We start from the raw sequence: 18,267 nt of genomic DNA, 5'->3' as shown, positions 1-18,267 counted from the left end.
GCAAGGTAAGTCTGGATGGGGCAGTACCATGACAGGCTACATGTGGACTTACTTTACCAGGTCGTGGATTGTGACACTCGTGGTTAGGGGTCTCAACTACACTTCATTCAAGGGCGAGCGATTGTCTTCAAATCAGTTCTGTGTTGTCGTCCCTGTCTGCAAAGTCATGATCATAGAATATGTTAAACTCCGAGCAGGGTTCTGGAGTGACACAAAAAAGTGAGTGGGTCAGTGAGTTTGGTTTTACGCCGCTTTCAGCAATATTCCAGCAATATCACAGCGGGGGACACCAGAAATGTGCTTCACACATTGTACCCATGTGGGGAATCGAACCCGGGTCTTCGGCGTGACGAGCGAACGCTTTAACCATCAGGCCAGCCCACCGTCTCGACACACAATAAAAATCAATATCGAAGTGGTATATTAATATGCGAATGATTTGTTTTAGACATCAATCATGATGATTACCAAGTGACAACACCAGGCGTTGTTGGTAAGATGTGATCAAAGCTTGATCAAAACTTAAAGCTAGTGTACGCTTTGATTAAATTTAAATGCAGATAACTAACAGAAACTCATAAAACCGTAAAGATCCTTCTTTGTTTGTTGGTTGTTTAACCCCGCACTCAGCAATGTCCCATCTATATGGCGGTGGTCTGTCTGGATAAGAATCAACAACATGAGTCTGGGATACACATGAATCACGTCAGTCCTAACAACCCGTCCCGTTAGTCAACAACATGATCTTTTTAGATCTACACAACTGGGGGATACGGTGACATGTGGCAATCAACGTCAGTGAGCCTAACAACCCGATCCCCTTAGTCACCTCTTACAACAAGCATGGGATGCTGAAGACCTATTCTAACCCGCAACATCAGCAAGACTTCTAAACGTTCCCATATAACACCGGTGTTGAAAGAACTGCATTGGCTACCAGTTAGGGCCAGAATTGACTTTAAGATCCTCTGTCTGACATACAAGTGCCTCCATGGTTTGGCTCCCTCCTACTTGTCTGAACTCCTACATCCGTATGTCCCCGCACGCAACTTGCGCTCAAACACACAAAATCTACTGGTCATCCCATCCTATAAACTGAAATCATTTGGACACCGATCATTCACTTACTCTGCGCCTGTACTTTGGAACTCTCTCCCATGTGCCCTTAAAAGCTCTGACACAATTGACATGTTTAAGTCCAGACTTAAAACCCACATTTTCTCAGTATATTATGTATAACTTCATCTGTAAATACTCCAGTGTAAATATTCTGTAGCGCTTTGAGCATGCCTTAGGGTGTGGAAGGGGCGCATTATAAATATGCATTTATTATTATTATTATCTTCACAGGTAGTCGCGCGAATGAAGAAAGGATGAAGGAGAGACACACAGATAATGAGGAATGGAGAGAACGACGAGAACAGAGGATATCTTATTGAGTTAATCTGGAGTTGGATTCATTAATAATTCAATTACTGATTACGTAATTTATCAATCTACTTTTTATTAAACTACTTATTATGTACCCTATCATGCAATGGCGTGGCTGAGACGTTCCGAGGGCGGTGGGGTAGCCTAGTGGTTAAAGCGTTCGCTCGTCACGCCGAAGACCCGGGTTCGATTCCCCACATGGGTACTATGTGTGAAGCCCATTTCTGGTGTCCCCCGCCGTGATATTGCTGGAATATTGTTAAAAGCGGCGTAAAACTGAACTCACTCACTCACTCACTGAGACGTTCCGGGAACCTGTACTCGCTGGAATCCAAGATTCGACGTCATTCACACACTCACTTACATGATTTAAAATGTTGGATTTTTTAATTTAACTTAACATCTTTTAAACATAACAATTTATTTTTACTTCTGTCCATCATTTAGTTAAATTATATTCTGCGGTTGATTAAGGTTCTTTCATTGAAAGCCAGATATTCTTTGATACACGGCTAATTCCCAAGGGTAATAGCAAAGACAGGTGTACGCCTTGTGTACTGTCGTGAAATGAATGTGACATATGACGTAGGAAGAAGTACAGGAAGTGACAAATACATAGATCTGTGTATAGTGACATATTCCTTTGATGCATACACAGTTGGTAATAAAACGTGTCTTCCTATGAAGCATATCCTCGCATGACACACTGGCACAGACCGGTTTTCTGTGCTTTCGGGTTTACCGTTAGATCAAGCAACAACACCTGTGGAAGGTTCTGTCAAGGTATGTGTGGTTATTTGTGGTGGAATAGTGGAAAAAGATTGAATAAGATTGGTATGTAATAAACAACTGATGAAATGGGAGATGTAAAAGGAGAATGGTACAGAACAAAAACGAATCACAGGTTATTATAATATATATAATGAATAATAAAGGTCAAGTATTGAACATCGGGTTATCGTTTGTGTTTGAAACACAGGGATATGATGATGTACATGTGCACTAATTATATATACACACACATACAATTTTAAAAAGAACATAAAGTTATATCGCGTGTGTGCGTGTGTGTGCGTGTATGTGTGCGTCTGTGTGTGTGTTTGTTTGTTGTGTGTGTGTGTGTGTGTGTGTGTGTGTGTGTGTGTGTGTGTGTGTGTGTGTGTGTGTGTGTGTGTGTGTGTGAGAGACACTGATAAGATACATTGAAATGCATGTTTACATTGCTCTTATACAGCCTATTTGTGAATTTGCTACTGAGATTCGCTATGTTTTGTTTTTGTTTTTTGTGAGTTGAGGAAAATTAGGTTCTTGTGTCGCGTTCAAGATCTTTACATTACTAAGCGACATACACTGACCATGTGTTGTGCGGCCGAACATTGAATCGCCGACTTTGTCTGGAAGATGCTCTATTTTGTAGACCACAGATGCAGTCGGATTCTATTTGTGAAAATATGCATCCTTTTTGTAACAGAATATACATTCCTTTAATAATATTCTTTTCCTGACAAACTCAACACTGCTGTCCGAGTATAACAGCAGTAGATATAAAGTGTTCTGTAGGTAGAACTTTTCATGGCTTCGTCGTTGCTAGTGCCGATTTAAACTGAAGTTTATGCCTACTTACATCTTCGGCATTAAATGAGATTTATACCAAAAGGCATCCCGGCTGATAAATACGTGGGTATTCATTCCCCTAATGACTTTTAGCACGCTGGTTGAAGTGGAATTTAGATCTATGGAGTAGGGCGATTATTTATTACAGACAATATAATGTGATCAGTGCTGACATGATCCACTCAGTTACCCACAATTAAATCTTACGGTTCTTTATTCTCCCTTGCAGAGTGCAGGTCATACCATTCTCCTGTATACTGGAGTCAGTTACCTGTTGTTGGAACTGAAGTGTTAACCCTTAGATAAAAATCAGACAAGTTCTCGTTAATTCAACATATATATTGACTTGATGCTCTCATTCATCATCGTACATATGCCTAGTCATTGCTTGACATGGCAGCTTCAAGCACCATATAAATATCAACTTTGATCGTTTAAGGAGTATCCATGTGGATATATAGTCCTAGAGGTTCTGAAGGATATGTACATCTGACTACAAGCATAAATTACCGTTTTGAGCACACATACTGGAAACATAAAGGACTGACATCGACCAAGCCTCCATCCATACGGCAGATCGGGTTTTGTGCAGGAGTAAAATCCTTTTTCTGTTCTCCAGGATTCCAGATACAGAGAGAATCATGAGTAAAGAAGATGGAAAACAGGCTTCGTCCTTTGAGGGGAAAGAAACCAGGGGTTCGGTTGTTCTGTCAGTTGCATTCTTCGCAGCATTCACAGCCTATATGGCAATCCAGAATCTCCAGAGCAGCTTGAATCAGGCAGAAGATCTTGGCATCATTTCCCTGAGCGTGCTGTACGCATGTATAATATTTTCTGGAATCTTAGCTCCAGCTGTGATTAAATCTCTTGGAGTGAAAAAGTCCCTGATCCTGTCATGGGTTTGTCACATCCTATACACAGGCTCGAACTTTTACCCAACATTCTACACATTGATTCCTTCATCCATCCTCCTTGGTGCCATATCGGGCTTCATGTGGACTGGTCAGAGCATCTACATCTCAGTGTGTGCCTTCTCCCTAGCCAAGTCTACAGGTAAAACTGAATACGATGTTCTCAGCAAGTTGAACGGTCTGTTCTTCACGGTGTTTGAAACGACACAGATAACAGGAAACCTCGTTTCGTCACTGATTCTACAAACAGGAACCTACAGTAATGTGACGGAGGGAGCTGTGTGTGGTCCGAGTATTGCCCACTGGCTGCAAATGGAAGTGAAATAGCCACCCCTGAGTCGAGCGTTGTGTACACTCTGCTTGGTATCTACCTTGGATGTGATGTTATTGCTTTGGTCGTCACGGTGTTCTTCCTTCCTCCTCTGCCTAAAAGTAACTGGAGCAGCAACGCCAGCTTGAAGCAGTCTCTCAGTTCCTTCTTTGTCACCCTCTTCAAGAGCAAGTTGATATTCCTGGTTCCTTTCATCATGTTCCAGGCCGTGGAACAGGCCATTCTATGGGGAGACTACACGAGGGTAGGTGATTGGTTCATTGGATGTTGTGTTATGTAATATTTATAGCTCGTCTGAATTTGTTTTTTAAGGTTGTTGCATGTTTCGTACATGGAGAAGTATAGGCTGCAGTTTAAAATCGTTCGGTCGTTCAGCCTTTTACATGACTTGTTCATTTCTGGGGGTTTCTGGTCCATTTCGAGTGTAGCTAATTGCATAACAGTAACATTCTTTAAAAGGTGAAACTTTAGAGTTCAGAAGCCCAGATATTGGGACGTATATGAACAGATATTTTGACTTATCATCTAATGGAGGGTGTTGTCAGTGCAATAAAGAAAGATGATAAACTTGGTATCCAAATCTGATAACTACTTTCTCAAAACTCCATATACGTCATGCGAATCTTAAAACGTTTAACATTTCATTGATGACGTCGTCGCGAATTTACATTGTGTGGACGAGTTTGTAAACAGAACATGGCTGCCTCCATTCTCAAAATTGGTGATTCTGTAAAATTGATGACAGAGATTCAGGAGTCGTTACTGCAGTAATTGACTTTGGAAAACATGAAACTGAGTACTTCGTTCAAATTAAAGGTACGGATTATGAGGCACGAGTGAAAGGCGATCGTCTCAGAAAGCTACAGGGATTTCGATCTGTCGATCACAATACAGAGACGACGAATTGATTCCGACAGGTATCAAAAACTGAAATTGATGAAGTGATTACCCGCAATGAAAATAGAAACACTGCCAAGAAAACTCTGCCCGATTTTGTTGTTACTTTTCAGACAGAAAGATCTTATTTTATGCATGAGTTGTGTTTGCACTGCATTAGCGACTAGTCACAACCATATGCGGCCGTCATGAACGACCTTCACCTTGGTGAACCGCTAAGTATTCTTACGCGTGCTCGATTCTCTTCATATAAATTCACGTACCATTTGCTTCTTTTTTTAGGAGTAATGTTAAGAATGACATTATATGGTATAAAGGCTCTCACAATACAATTTTATTGCTAATATATGATATTAATGATACGGAAACACACTAGTTAATAGTCTCTATATATTTTGTTCTCTTTTCTCAATACAAATTGCTAGGGAGAATGAGAACAAGATATGTCAAAATCCGGAAATGTTTATTCATATTGCACATTCAGTCTTAACAAGTATCATCTGTATTCGCTCACCAGGCGCTTCAGTTGGCCACAAAACCCTTTCGGCCTCATAAGTTGCTAGATGATCCCATGCTAGAGTTTTCAAAACGTTAATCCAAATGATTCATTCACGCGCCGCTTCACTCAGTGAAACCCGCCCACTCACGCAATGATCCTTCGTAAGAAAGAAGAAACTCAATTATGAAATGCATACAGGAACATCTCTATTCCAAATATAGTATGTGTATCATAACGGAAAGATATAAGGGCAAAACCTCCATGTGGCATTGTACATGATTCTTTGCTGAAATCCTGCCAACGCTGCTTGACGTTCAATTCGAGCTGTCCAGTTCAAAATGTGTGTGATGAAGTTTCCCCTTTTCTTTGCAGTCGTATGTCAGCTGTACTACCGGAATACACATGGTTGGCTTCATCATGGCAACATATGGTGCAGCCACTGCCTCCTTTGCGTTTATATTCAGTCGTTTTGCGAAGTACATTGGACGTTACATTCTGTTCTTCACTGCTGCTATTCTACAAGGTGGGGTGTTTATAGTCCTGTACATTTGGACGCCAACAAGCGAGGACTCAACTTATCTCTTCTTGATTCCGGTTGCATGGGGTCTTGGCGAAAGCATCTGGCAAACACAATCCAACTGTAAGTATATAAACGTTTAATTAAAATGCATGCTATCAAAATGGGTGACAAGAAAGAACCCAAAACGTCCTTATAACTTCAGTTTGCCCCTTCCGGCGAGTACAAGCCATGTCTATGTTGTGGAAAATATAACCATGAATATTAAACCTCTCAATATCCACAAGAAACCGGTGCCAAGGACAGGATCGATTGTAGGATTCCGACTGTAGCATGTTTTAATGCATTACTGTCAAATCAATACTGACACATTTATGGATATCAACTTCTGGTATTTTGTGATTGCGACGGTTTGTTACAGCCAGACAACGGTAGAAGAATCTGTACCGAAACTAAATAATAGAAGTTGTTATCCATAAATATGTCAGTATTATACTTCGCAACTTCTAAAATGCCATTCAAAGAAGTGACACTATCAAATAGCTAGTGTTGATAACAAGGTGAAAGAATCGTGTCCTACCAGTGGTATCAGACATAAACACATGCAAAGGCCATTCAACTATTCACTTGTTAACAAAAATGGTAAACAATGATCACGAACAGTTTTACATAGTCTTCTCTGTGCAGTAATACTATGATGAAAACTTCTCCCAATTTACTACGTAATGTCATTAGATAAGCTTTCTTCACGAAGCATGCATTGTTTAATATTTCCATATTTCTAATTCTTTTCTAGCTCTCATTGCCCTCCTGTTTCCCGAGAAAAAAGAGCCCGCATTTGCCAACTTCCACACATGGAAAGCCATTGGATTCACACTAACGTTTATACTGAGTAACTTTCTGTGTTTGAAGACCAAGCTGATATTTGTGATGACCCTGCTAGTGGTTGCTATGACAATGTACACTGGAGTGGAGATTTATACCAGAAGATCTCACGGAAGTGACGTCACTAAACCAGAAAACAAAATGGAGGACAAAAAAATGTCCAAAACGTCCTTATAACTTCAGTTTCCCCCTTCAGGCGAGTACAAGTCATTGAATATAAGTGTCCTTGAAATGTCACTGCGAAATATAATAAGATATAAAATGACAAGAGTGCCAAAAGAGTGCTAAAGAGTGCCATGTCTTGATTACATGACGAAACAGCTTCCATCGGGCGCTTCATTTCATTTCATACATAGAGAATTCTACACGAGGTGTCATTACATACGAATTATACGAAACGAGTGTCCTTCCTATGGTATCTGACCAAGAGAAAGCATGTCAGTTGTTGTAGCCTTGTACAGCCTCCTACATTAAACTACTCCGTAGCACCCCGTTTCTTGGTTTGCAGTTGCTTCACTCGGCTAACATCACTGGTTGAAACATTACGTTTATGTTTCTCGACGGATATAATGTCTCGGTTACACTCACAATTAAACAGCGATTCGGCAACGTTCGCAATATTTACATTCCCACAATGCACATAAGTGTTCTATCGGATTCATGTCTGGAGACCATGTTGGCCACGGCAAAACAACGATGTTAGCATCATGCAGAAAGTCGTTTGTCAGTCTTGCTGTATGAGGACTTGTATTATTGTGTTGGTGTAAAATGACACGTGGTTCTTGCTGGATACTGGTCGCAAAACTTCATCCCTGTATCTTTGAGCATTCAGGTTACCATGAATAACCACAAGTCTCGTTTGGAGATCGCCGCAGATCCCTCCCCACACCATCACGCTATCGGCTCCAAACGGGCGGACTTGCTGAACGCAATTCGACGCTAAACGTCCACTACCCGTCTGTAAACACGAGCTCGGCCGTCATTACTGTACAGGCAAAACCTACCCTCGTCGGTAAACATCACATGACGCCAATCACGCATCAGCCAACGTCGAACTCGCCTGGCCCATGTCAATCGACGACGTCGGTTTTGAAGAGTCAGATGCACCCCGCGGTAGGGTCGACGTGCTCGAATGCCATGTTCTCTTAGTCGCCGGTACACTGTATGTCAACTGATACGGTGTCCTAGTGCCATCGCTGCCGTTGACGTCGCCGTTACAAAACGATTTCTCAGATGAATTGTCCGAATGTGGCGATCATCACAGTGCGTTGTCACACGTAGTCGATCACTACTAGGCCTGTCTGACGTAGTGCCTGTTTGTCTTAGTCGTTGCATCAGTCTGATGACAGTTGCTCGTGTGCTGCCGAAGGTTCTGGCAATGACGGTGTGGTTAGTTCCTTGTTGGGTTATCGCGACAGTTCTCTCTCTTTCGGTTTGTATCAAACGTGGCATATTTGTGTGTTCTTTTTACTACTGTGTTGCGCACGTGTCGCGGAGCTTTTTTATGTCGTCAGTATGCACGTGTATTTCGTGTTACATCATTTTTGCGACGTTTTGTCGATTCGTAAGCTTGTTTCGTCGTTTGTTCCCGAAAAGGATGGGTATGTGTGTAAGTGACATGGCTCGGTATGGTTTTATCACTTCATGTCTATTTTTGTGAGTTTTGTGTAATAGTTTGCAGTGTATAGTTTCTTTTGAGCACTAGTTTACATTACTGTGGACAAGCACCATAACAAGTGAAAATAAGTAAATTATTTATTATAATACATTGTTCTCCGGTGCCCCAAATATCAAATGATGGATCGTTTACTATAAAATGCTACATGATCTGGTATGTACACACATAGCAGGATCGAATGTGAAATAATTAACCAGTATATATGAAGTCTCCTCTGTATATCGATTATGGTTTTCTCGAACATTATTCATCTGGAACTTTATCTGAGCCCTCACAACCATCACATATGTTATTATCCAGCCCTAGGGGGCCCTATCTCTTGTCTAAGGAGACAGTTGACTAAAGTAGGACAGAGATGAAGTCAGCTGTCATGGAATTAACAGTACGGCTTGAATGACAACATTGCCACTTGGGTATTCTATGGCAGAACAAGTCAGAAGTATCCCATGCTTGTAAAGATTGACAAAAAGGTGGATCGGGTTGTAAATATATACTGGACTGCACGTGTGTCCTTATACCCAAGCGGCGAGGATATTTGCTCACAACTGCCCTAGTACACAGGATAGCCTGACCCTGACATGAAGACCGAGTTATACAGGCCAGCATGGCAGTTGGACTATTGCTGAAGGCGACGTTATACGACATTCGCTACATCAATTATATCTCCAAACTAGTGACAGTGGTTGTTGTTTGACATATTTACCTCAGGGCCATTCTATATTGACTTAAATGTAACAATATTAAAGCCTCTATTTACTTTTCGGTAAGCGAATTGCCTTGAATAAAAATGTCCTGTGCTATTGTTTGGTTTAATTACATTGTTTTGTATGCGTATTCGGATTTCTGTTCATATTCGTATCACCATTCTTGGTTTCTAATCGGGGCGGCGGGGTAACCCAGTGGTTAAAGCGTTCGCTCGTCACGCCGAAGACCCGGGTTCAATTCCCCACATGTGTCCAATATGTGAAGCTCATGTCTGGTGTCCCCCGCCGTGATATTGCTGGAATATTGCTAAAAGCGGCGTAAAACTTAACTCACTCACTCACTTGGTTTCTAATCATGTTAGTTGTTAAGGCAAGTAACAGTAACAAGCTTTAATTTCGAGAAAAGGCCTCGAGGCAAAGAGCACATGATTATAACATTTATTTTGGCGCACACTAACAAAGAATGTTTATTTAATACTTATTCTATAAATCGGCAAGTGTCTTTTAAAAAAACAGTACTGAGATTTTGAATGTTCGTGATATCGTTTTAATCGCAGAAATTATTCTCAGAAAGATGCAGAAATAAGTTGAGATAAGTTGCTCTTTCACGTTCTTATATATAGTATGATGAAATTAATACCAGGTAAAACTGTACTTCTAGAAGGTTCACATTACACTTTGAGCATACAAAGCAGGGCCCTTATTCTCGAAACGTTCGTAGCCCTAAGAATTATTAACTTTTATCGTAGCCAATGTGTTAAGCATGGGCTTAAGCAGTTCGTTAGGAGGGCTACGAACGTTTCGAGAAAAGCTAGCCTGGTCAGTATTAAATATATTCTTTATTTTATGTGAATGTAAACGAATTTTAGAAATATGCACAAGCGATCTCTGCGGTTAAGCAATTCCGTGGCATAATTTTCTGTATTCAACAACCAATTACAATTATCGTAAATCACTTCTTCACGACGATCTATTGTGCCAGTCTTGGAACGGAGGATTTTATTTTTCTCCTTTGAGAAAACGTACTGATACACATAAACACAAAATCTTTGCTTCACACATTTTTCCCTGGTGAGGATTCGAACCTGGGTCCTCGGCATGACGAGCGAAGGTTTTAACCACTAGGCTACCCCAACGCTCCAAGCTAAAGAAAAGCGCTTGATATAACATACGCATTCCCGATACTTTCCCATTACATATGACGTCAACAGTATTTTGTAATTACTGTTTTGGAGATCGCCCCTGCATACAGAGAAGCCTACACCAATAACTGACACAACTACTAAACACTTAACACAAACCGACTGTGTACCCATATCTCTAAACGAGTTGGAGAGTAATCTTAGACATATTCAACCAGCAATGTAGCATGCTAATTGGAGATTACACTTTCTCAGTAAAGTGCAGAATCTAGTAATCTGTCTTAGGTTGAGTACGGCCTGGGATTCGAACCACTCTCTCAGTAAGGCACCTAATCTCCAGCACACAAAGTCACTAACCAACACAACCACCGCGGCTTCCACAAAATGAAGGTAGGACAACTGGTAGTCCAGATCACGTACTTATGTACTTCTCTGACACGTGCCTGCGTTGATCCCTTGCCTAGCGCTCGGCATTAATGGGTTCAACAAGGACTGGTCGGCTCGGAGTCAGTATAATGTGTTTGAGTTGGGTATTCATGCTTAACTGCGGCATTGTATCCCAGTGAGCTGGCACTATAAAACCAGCTTAAATCTGGACTAGTACAAGCAGCCACATACACACGCATGAACGTCGTCATATGAGCGAAATATTCTTCAGTACGACGTTACACCCCATTTCATTTCACCTCACCTCACCTCACCTCACCTCACCTCACCTCACCTCACCTCACCTCACCTCACCTCACCTCACCTCACCTCACCTCACCTCACCTCACTGACATGTATCCAAGCGTCTTAAGAGTAGACTTTGTACTTTGTATATACTTCATCTACAGACAGAAACTCCTTATGATAATACAGCCATTATTTTTCTTTCACACAATCTTACAATTATCTTAAATAGAAGGGAGGGATCGACTTTCAGTAAGTTATAAACTGGAAACAGCCGTTCAACTTGAAGCGAGAGTTGCAAACGCCCCGGCTATCTCGATGAAAATACTGTACCAATATACTGTAATATGTGACAGCTGTAACTTATTTACTGGAATAAATTCACTTTTCTCAACGTTTAAAATAAACCGTTCCGAAAGAGTAATGAATTGGATTTTTCTAAATTTGCTTTGGAACTCTACATTAGACAGTAACCGATTAGAGAACGAACAATAGAGGAAACACATCTTCAATTTCATGTGTGGCAAAAACTCTCAAACTGCCATTTCTAAATTCCAAACATCTATGAATAACGTGAACAGAACAGGATTACTTTCTTTGCAGTATTTCTAACTTCATATAACACAAACAAATTGCAAAACGTATAAACATTATTATTATGATTCATGTTGGAGAAACAACAGAAACTATAGAAACAAGTCAGCCAGCATAGACCAGGCATCAATAGATGTCCATTTGTGTCTGCCAACATCTTATTTCTGAAAACCATTCCATCCTATGGATGAAAATTAGGACATAAGAAAATATACCACCATTCTGATAGCCTTAACTGCAGTCGACCTTACAGAATGTCAGTCAAATATCATTGGATTCGACTCGTATGTGCAGCAAGGCCATAGACATTGGCAGTCTTTTTAACAGGAGAACAGACAATGTCAGTGTATTGATTGTACACCATCCTAAGGGTGTCAACGCAGCCATGATCACAAGAAAGGGCGAAAGCCAAATGACAACATTCATTTGGAAGGGTTGTTGCCTCTTAATCAGGAACCATTGGGATTGCACAAAGTAAGAACATGACTAAACTCTAGGAGCTTAAAGAGAACGATTCCACCAACCTTTGCTATTGGGCGGATCTACAGGCAGAAATACCACAATGTCGAATGGAGTGTTGAGTGTTTGATATTGCTTTCATTCAGACAAAGGTCGCAAGTTCCTGAATTTTATTTTGCAAACAAGTAACATTGTGAGACAAAATTTAGTTTCCGAAAATGTGCCAAAATATTTCAGACCTCAGGAAATACAAAAACAATTCATTTTACTATAACAATAATACACTTTTGTCCATGTTCTTCAATTATAGTAACGTGTAAAAGAAGATTAACTGTGCAGATCAGGATGTAAATTCAACTTTACGTGGTTTCCAAGACTCAATGTTTTGCTACAAACCAGGACATATAAGCACAGATGAGTTCTCCATTGTTGACAAGAACATTCGTCAGCTATTCAAATATGGACCAAACAATCGGGAACAGGCACCTTGTTTTTATGTTGTCGAAAGCCAAAGGAGAAGAAGAATCTGTAGAAGGTCTTTCAGAGTGAGTTATTTCAGTGCGTGATGTCGTCGTTGGTAAAATGCAAAGAAACAGAATTGGAATTGACCCATTCTGTCCCAGCCAGCTGTCGTCCAAAGTCTGGATAGTATAATCTAGTATAGTTTGTATATAGTTTGTTCCCGCTGACAAGCTCACAAATAACAAAACCAGGATTTGTAAACATCATTACATAAATTGATTGATCTTGGAATAAGTGACATATCAAATAATGTCACATGAACATGTGGCTTGCCTACAACCTGAAGACATGTCCATTCGTCTTTTGTACTGGATTCCATAGCTACACACAAATCCACGCTAAGAGAGATATATTGCAGGGTCCAGCAAATGTACCACTTCACCTAACCCCTGTCACAAAGAAGAAACATAATCCTAAATACTATCAAGGAATTGCTTTCTGTATATTCACTTAAACTATTTGAGGCAATCGGAATTATTACCATGTTGATTCTCAAATATCTGAGTTTGCTCGACTTTTTACATACTTTCAAAAACATTTGATTTCTCAACATGGCACACATGACAAACGTAAAGAAAATCTGGAGAACAAAGATATACTTATCTATCGTATCTATCTTCAGAGGTTCAGGACAATTTGTCAAAAGAAAGCATTTGAAGTTTATTGTGAGACTAATATGTGAAATGCTGGACTTCCTTATTGATAGGATTTATGTATACTTTAGAGATAAAACCATTTCCAGCAGCTCCAGCTTTCGATGTTTACATTTTACACATTTTGAAGTACAATCGAGCATATTCTTGTTACCTAGATTTCTAAGAGCCTCATACTACTCTTGCCCAGAAGTTGTTTGATCAAGGTTACAACATTCAAGGCCTCAGTAAAGCCTCCAAAGGATTTTATGGCATCCAAAGGGACGACATTTCAAAATTTGATGCATCAGTGACAAAAATGATATCTGATTCAAAATCCTGTTTGTGCCATACGTTCTCAATTTCTTTCGGGTGAACTACGGACTAGTCATTGCATATGTTGATGACGCAAAGACCCCCTTCACCATTTCTAACCACCCTGTGCTTGTAGTCGCCTCAGTTGAGAAGTACATGTTGCTGGGGACCGAAGTCTCACGAGGAATCCCAACATGGAATCTGGTCAACTTGGTCAACAAGAAGATGAAAGGTTACACAAGTGAGACGAATAGCTGCCGACACAAATACCTTGAGCCTATATCAATATGTCCAATCATTGAGGTCAAAAACACTGTAATCACATAGAGAACATAGTATTTAAAGTGATTTAGATAAGCGCATTGTGTTATTGTGAACACAACGCTGAGAGGAACAGTTTGTTCGTCGTTCTGCTTTGTCATTGTCATTCTTAGCAACGTCAGTGACCACCCAAATTCCCAGTACACTGATAAACATACGTCTGACCTTTCCCTTTGTAATAAATTACACCAACAGCAGAGCAGTTCATTCCAATGGGGGTTCCGATGATGTATACCTATGCTTTTGTTGATATGATACTGGCGGGTTTCCAGTTCTAAACGTTACAACCCCCCTGCGAACAAAATGAAATCTTCCGAAACTAAAGACCCGCCCACTGACACCATATGTGTTTTTAGACCTGGCTTTTGAGTCGATTCAAACAGTTGGGGTTGTTCCTTAAGAAACTACAGTTTTGTTTTGAAACTTCGAAAGTAATGCTGGGCTGAAAACCTTTGGATATTGAAGTCCTTTAAGTCCTAAACAGTCCTATTGAATTACCGTCCAACTGGCATTGATACAGCTTATTGACAAAACTTGAAATGGAGAAAAAGGAGGAACCGAAGACATATGCCTTTGAAGGAAAGGAAACCAGAAGTAGTGCTGTGCTTTCAGCAGCTTTCTTTGCAGCATTTTCTGCTTACGTGGCCATTCAGAACCTGCAGAGCAGTCTCAACGAAGCGGCAGACCTTGGAATCATTTCTTTGAGCGTTCTGTATGCATGCATTATATTTTCTGGAATCATGGCCCCGGCTGTAATTCGATTCATGGGAATCAAAATGACTTTAATCTTGTCTTGGGTGATCCACCTCCTGTATACAAGCTCGAACTTCTATCCGGCATTTTACACCCTCATACCTTCTTCAATTCTCCTCGGGGCCATCTCTGGTTTTCTGTGGACGAGTCAGAGTATATACATTTCAGTCTGTTCTTACTCCCTTGCCAAGTCTACAGGAGCAGAACCGTACGATGTCCTCAGTAAATTGAATGGACTGTTCTTCACCATTTATGAGACCACCCAAATTCCAGGCAACCTTGTGTCGTCCCTTATCCTACGATCAGGAACCTACAGCAATGTCACGGGAGAAGCTGTTTGTGGTTCCGACTATTGTCCTGGAGTAGCCAACGGAACGGACATAGCTACTCCAGAGAAGAGCCTGGTGTACATTTTTCTTGGAGTCTGTCTTGCATGTGGTGTTATTGCTTTGATCATCACAATCGTCTTCTTACCACCGTTACCAAAAAGTGACTGGAGCAGCAATGTCAGCTTGAAGCAATCCCTGAGTTCATTCTTTGTAACATTATTCACCAGCAAGCTGATATTCCTTGTTCCATTCATAATGTTCCAAGCGGTGGAGCAAGGCATATTATGGTCAGACTACACAAGGGTAGGTTATTGGTGCTTTAACAATTGTGGCATAATGAGATTTGTCATATATGGAGGAAGATATTTTATAAATTGTAGATCCTTTAATTGTAAAAAAGTTTAATTCTCTGTGTCTTCTACGTGGAGAAAATGACTTATGGCGGATAAAGGGAGCATTGTATCTCAGTAGGTATTAACACTCACTAACACATGATGTAAGTTTAAGAAAATGTTTTGCAAACAGGGATTCAGACATTAGGTTGTCATGCCAAAGGTCCTGCATAGATGTATACAACAGGCAGAATGCATTCAGTCGGCAAAATTTATACAATAACGGAAATGAATGCTTTAGTCAGAACGGATGCAACAAGTCCGTTCGCAACAGCAGAATCAAAATAATAGGCAACACGTAAGCATCAGACAGTATTATTGCAGTAGGCAGTATTTATTCAGTAGGCATGAGAAAGGGTATGCTACACGTTGTATGTATCTAATAGGCAGTATGATTTAACAATGTATAAATACACTTTCTATTGCAGTCCTACGTCAGCTGTCCCATCGGAATACACATGGTTGGTTTCGTCATGGCGACGTACGGGGCAACCACTGCTTCCTGTGCCTTCATCTTCAGTCGTATAGCGAAGTACATTGGACGTTACATCCTGTTCTTCGCAGCTGCTGTGTTACAAGGTGGGGTGTTTGTAACGCTCTACTTATGGACGCCGACAAGCGACGACACCAAGTACATCTTCGTCATTCCCATCGTATGGGCCATCGGGGAAGGAATATGGGAGACACAGTCAAACTGTAAGAACCGTTTACAATCAGTGATCACATTATTTCTGAACGCCTAAGGTTGGCAATGCCCTGAGCACAAAAAAGAAACTGTATTTATTGTCGATGGCATCACGTCAGTATGAATGAGTGAGTGAGTGGGTTTAGTTTTATGCCGCTTTTAGCAACATTCCAGTAATATCAGGGCGGAGACACCAGAAATGGGCTTCACGCATTGTACCCATGTGTAGAATCGAACCAGGATCTTCAGCGTGACGAGCGAATGCTTTAACCACTAGGCTACCCCACCGCCCCACATCAGAAAGGCGTAATGTTTGGAATGCTACGTGTCTATGACATCAAATCATAGTGTCAACTGATATTTATAGTGTAATGTTTTTATTTATTTATTTTTTATTTTTTTATTTTATTTTTTGGGGGGGGTGTTATTGTTTTTGTTTTGTTTTGTTTTGTGCTTTTGGGGGGCGTTCTGTTTTCTTTGTTTTGTTTTGTTTTGTTTTTTGGGTGGGGTTTGGGGGGCTGTGTTGTTGTTTAACGTCGCATTTAGCAATATCAACAGCATGAGCATCGATCTACGCAGTTAGGATACGTTGACATGTGTCAACCAAGTCAGCGAGCCTGACCACCCGATCTCGTTCGTCGCCCTTACGACAAGCATGTTTAGAACTGTTTTAATTAATGTTATACCCAAACTCATGCTCGCCTTGCTTCTATTTCCAGCTCTGATAGCCCTGCTGTTCCCGGAGAAGAAGGAACCAGCCTTCGCTAACTTCCACACCTGGAAAGCCATAGGATTCACGATCACATTTGTTGTCAGCAACTTTATGTGTTTGAAGACAAAACTTATCTGTGTCTTGGCTTTATTAGCCGTGGCGATGGTCATGTACGCAGGCGTGGAGATTTATTCACGAGTGCACCAGAAGCGCAAAGAGGGCAAAAATACAACTTCACTAGAAATTATCTCAAATGGCACAAAAGAATCTAAATACAGAAATTAACACCATATGCCAGATAAAGTACAAGAAAATGAGTGAAGTATCAACACCCCTTGTTCTACTTCGTTTAGACCAATCTGGTTCACAAACAGCTAGCTAGCTGTGTGTGCGCTACCTGTTCAGAGAAGCAACGTAAAATTTGCGATGACATGTTCCTTATAAGAAATCCATTCAGGTTAACTGTGAGTTTCCAAATATTCAGTTCAGGAATGCTACTATGCCGCCTAACCAATAAGATATATATTACTTGTGAATTACCTTCTTTGAGAGGCATTTTAGAAGTTGTATAGATGAAGGAAAACCACGTTCTATGGATAGTCAACTTCTTTATTGCAATGAGTGCGACCTTTCGGTGAAGGTACTAACACCGTTATCAAGCAAGTGATGAATTACCGTTTGGACATCACTGATTTCCAGTGACCTATTCACAACTGTTGTGTCTTTAATGCCCAATGGAATTGTTTCGGCTGATAATCGAAAATTCTTTGGCGTTGGCGTTTTAAATTTGTGCACAAATGTTTGAGATTTCTTACTCAATGTGTTTTAATGTATTTCATGACATAAGTGAGTTTTTTCAGTCACTTTCAGATTCGTTGTGAACCCCTTCAATTACCATTAGAAATTTGTGTCAACAGCCATTGTAACCATTGTGCGATTGGACATCATCTGTCTTGAAATAGTCTCCAGGAATCCTAAGAAGTACCATTTATCCTACTTACGCACATGGTTCAAAGTTTAAGTTACGCACTAATCTTGAAATAATGAGCATGGTGTTTCACGGTTCTTCTTTGTGACCATTTCTGGTGTCTATCGCTGATATTGCTGACACGTTCGTAAAACTCACTCACTCACTCTTCAGAAACGAAACATGTGGCTTAATGTTTCTGTTGCTCTCTGTGAAGATAAAAGATGTTTTGAAACTTTCTTGCTGTTGACAGAACACAAAATAAATAACTTTACGAGTACCTGGATACGCGTGAAGTGACCCGG

General features: G+C 40.6%; 1 protein-coding gene across 1 annotated transcript; it reads left to right on the top strand.

Moving 5' to 3' along the window:
• The first annotated feature begins 14,663 nt into the window (after window positions 1–14,663).
• On the top strand, window positions 14,664–17,280 carry LOC124256254 (protein unc-93 homolog A-like). The gene is made up of 3 exons (XM_046690219.1): window positions 14,664–15,509; window positions 16,027–16,294; window positions 17,003–17,280. The coding sequence occupies exons 1-3, from the start codon at window positions 14,664–14,666 to the stop codon at window positions 17,278–17,280; spliced, it is 1,392 nt and encodes a 463-aa protein (XP_046546175.1).
• Window positions 17,281–18,267: the final 987 nt, after the last annotated feature.

Source organism: Haliotis rubra, unplaced genomic scaffold (genome assembly GCF_003918875.1).
Source record: "Haliotis rubra isolate DU_JTF1 unplaced genomic scaffold, ASM391887v1 Scf621, whole genome shotgun sequence".
Taxonomy (NCBI): domain Eukaryota; kingdom Metazoa; phylum Mollusca; class Gastropoda; order Lepetellida; family Haliotidae; genus Haliotis; species Haliotis rubra.
This window is presented reverse-complemented; position numbering and strand designations above follow the sequence as displayed.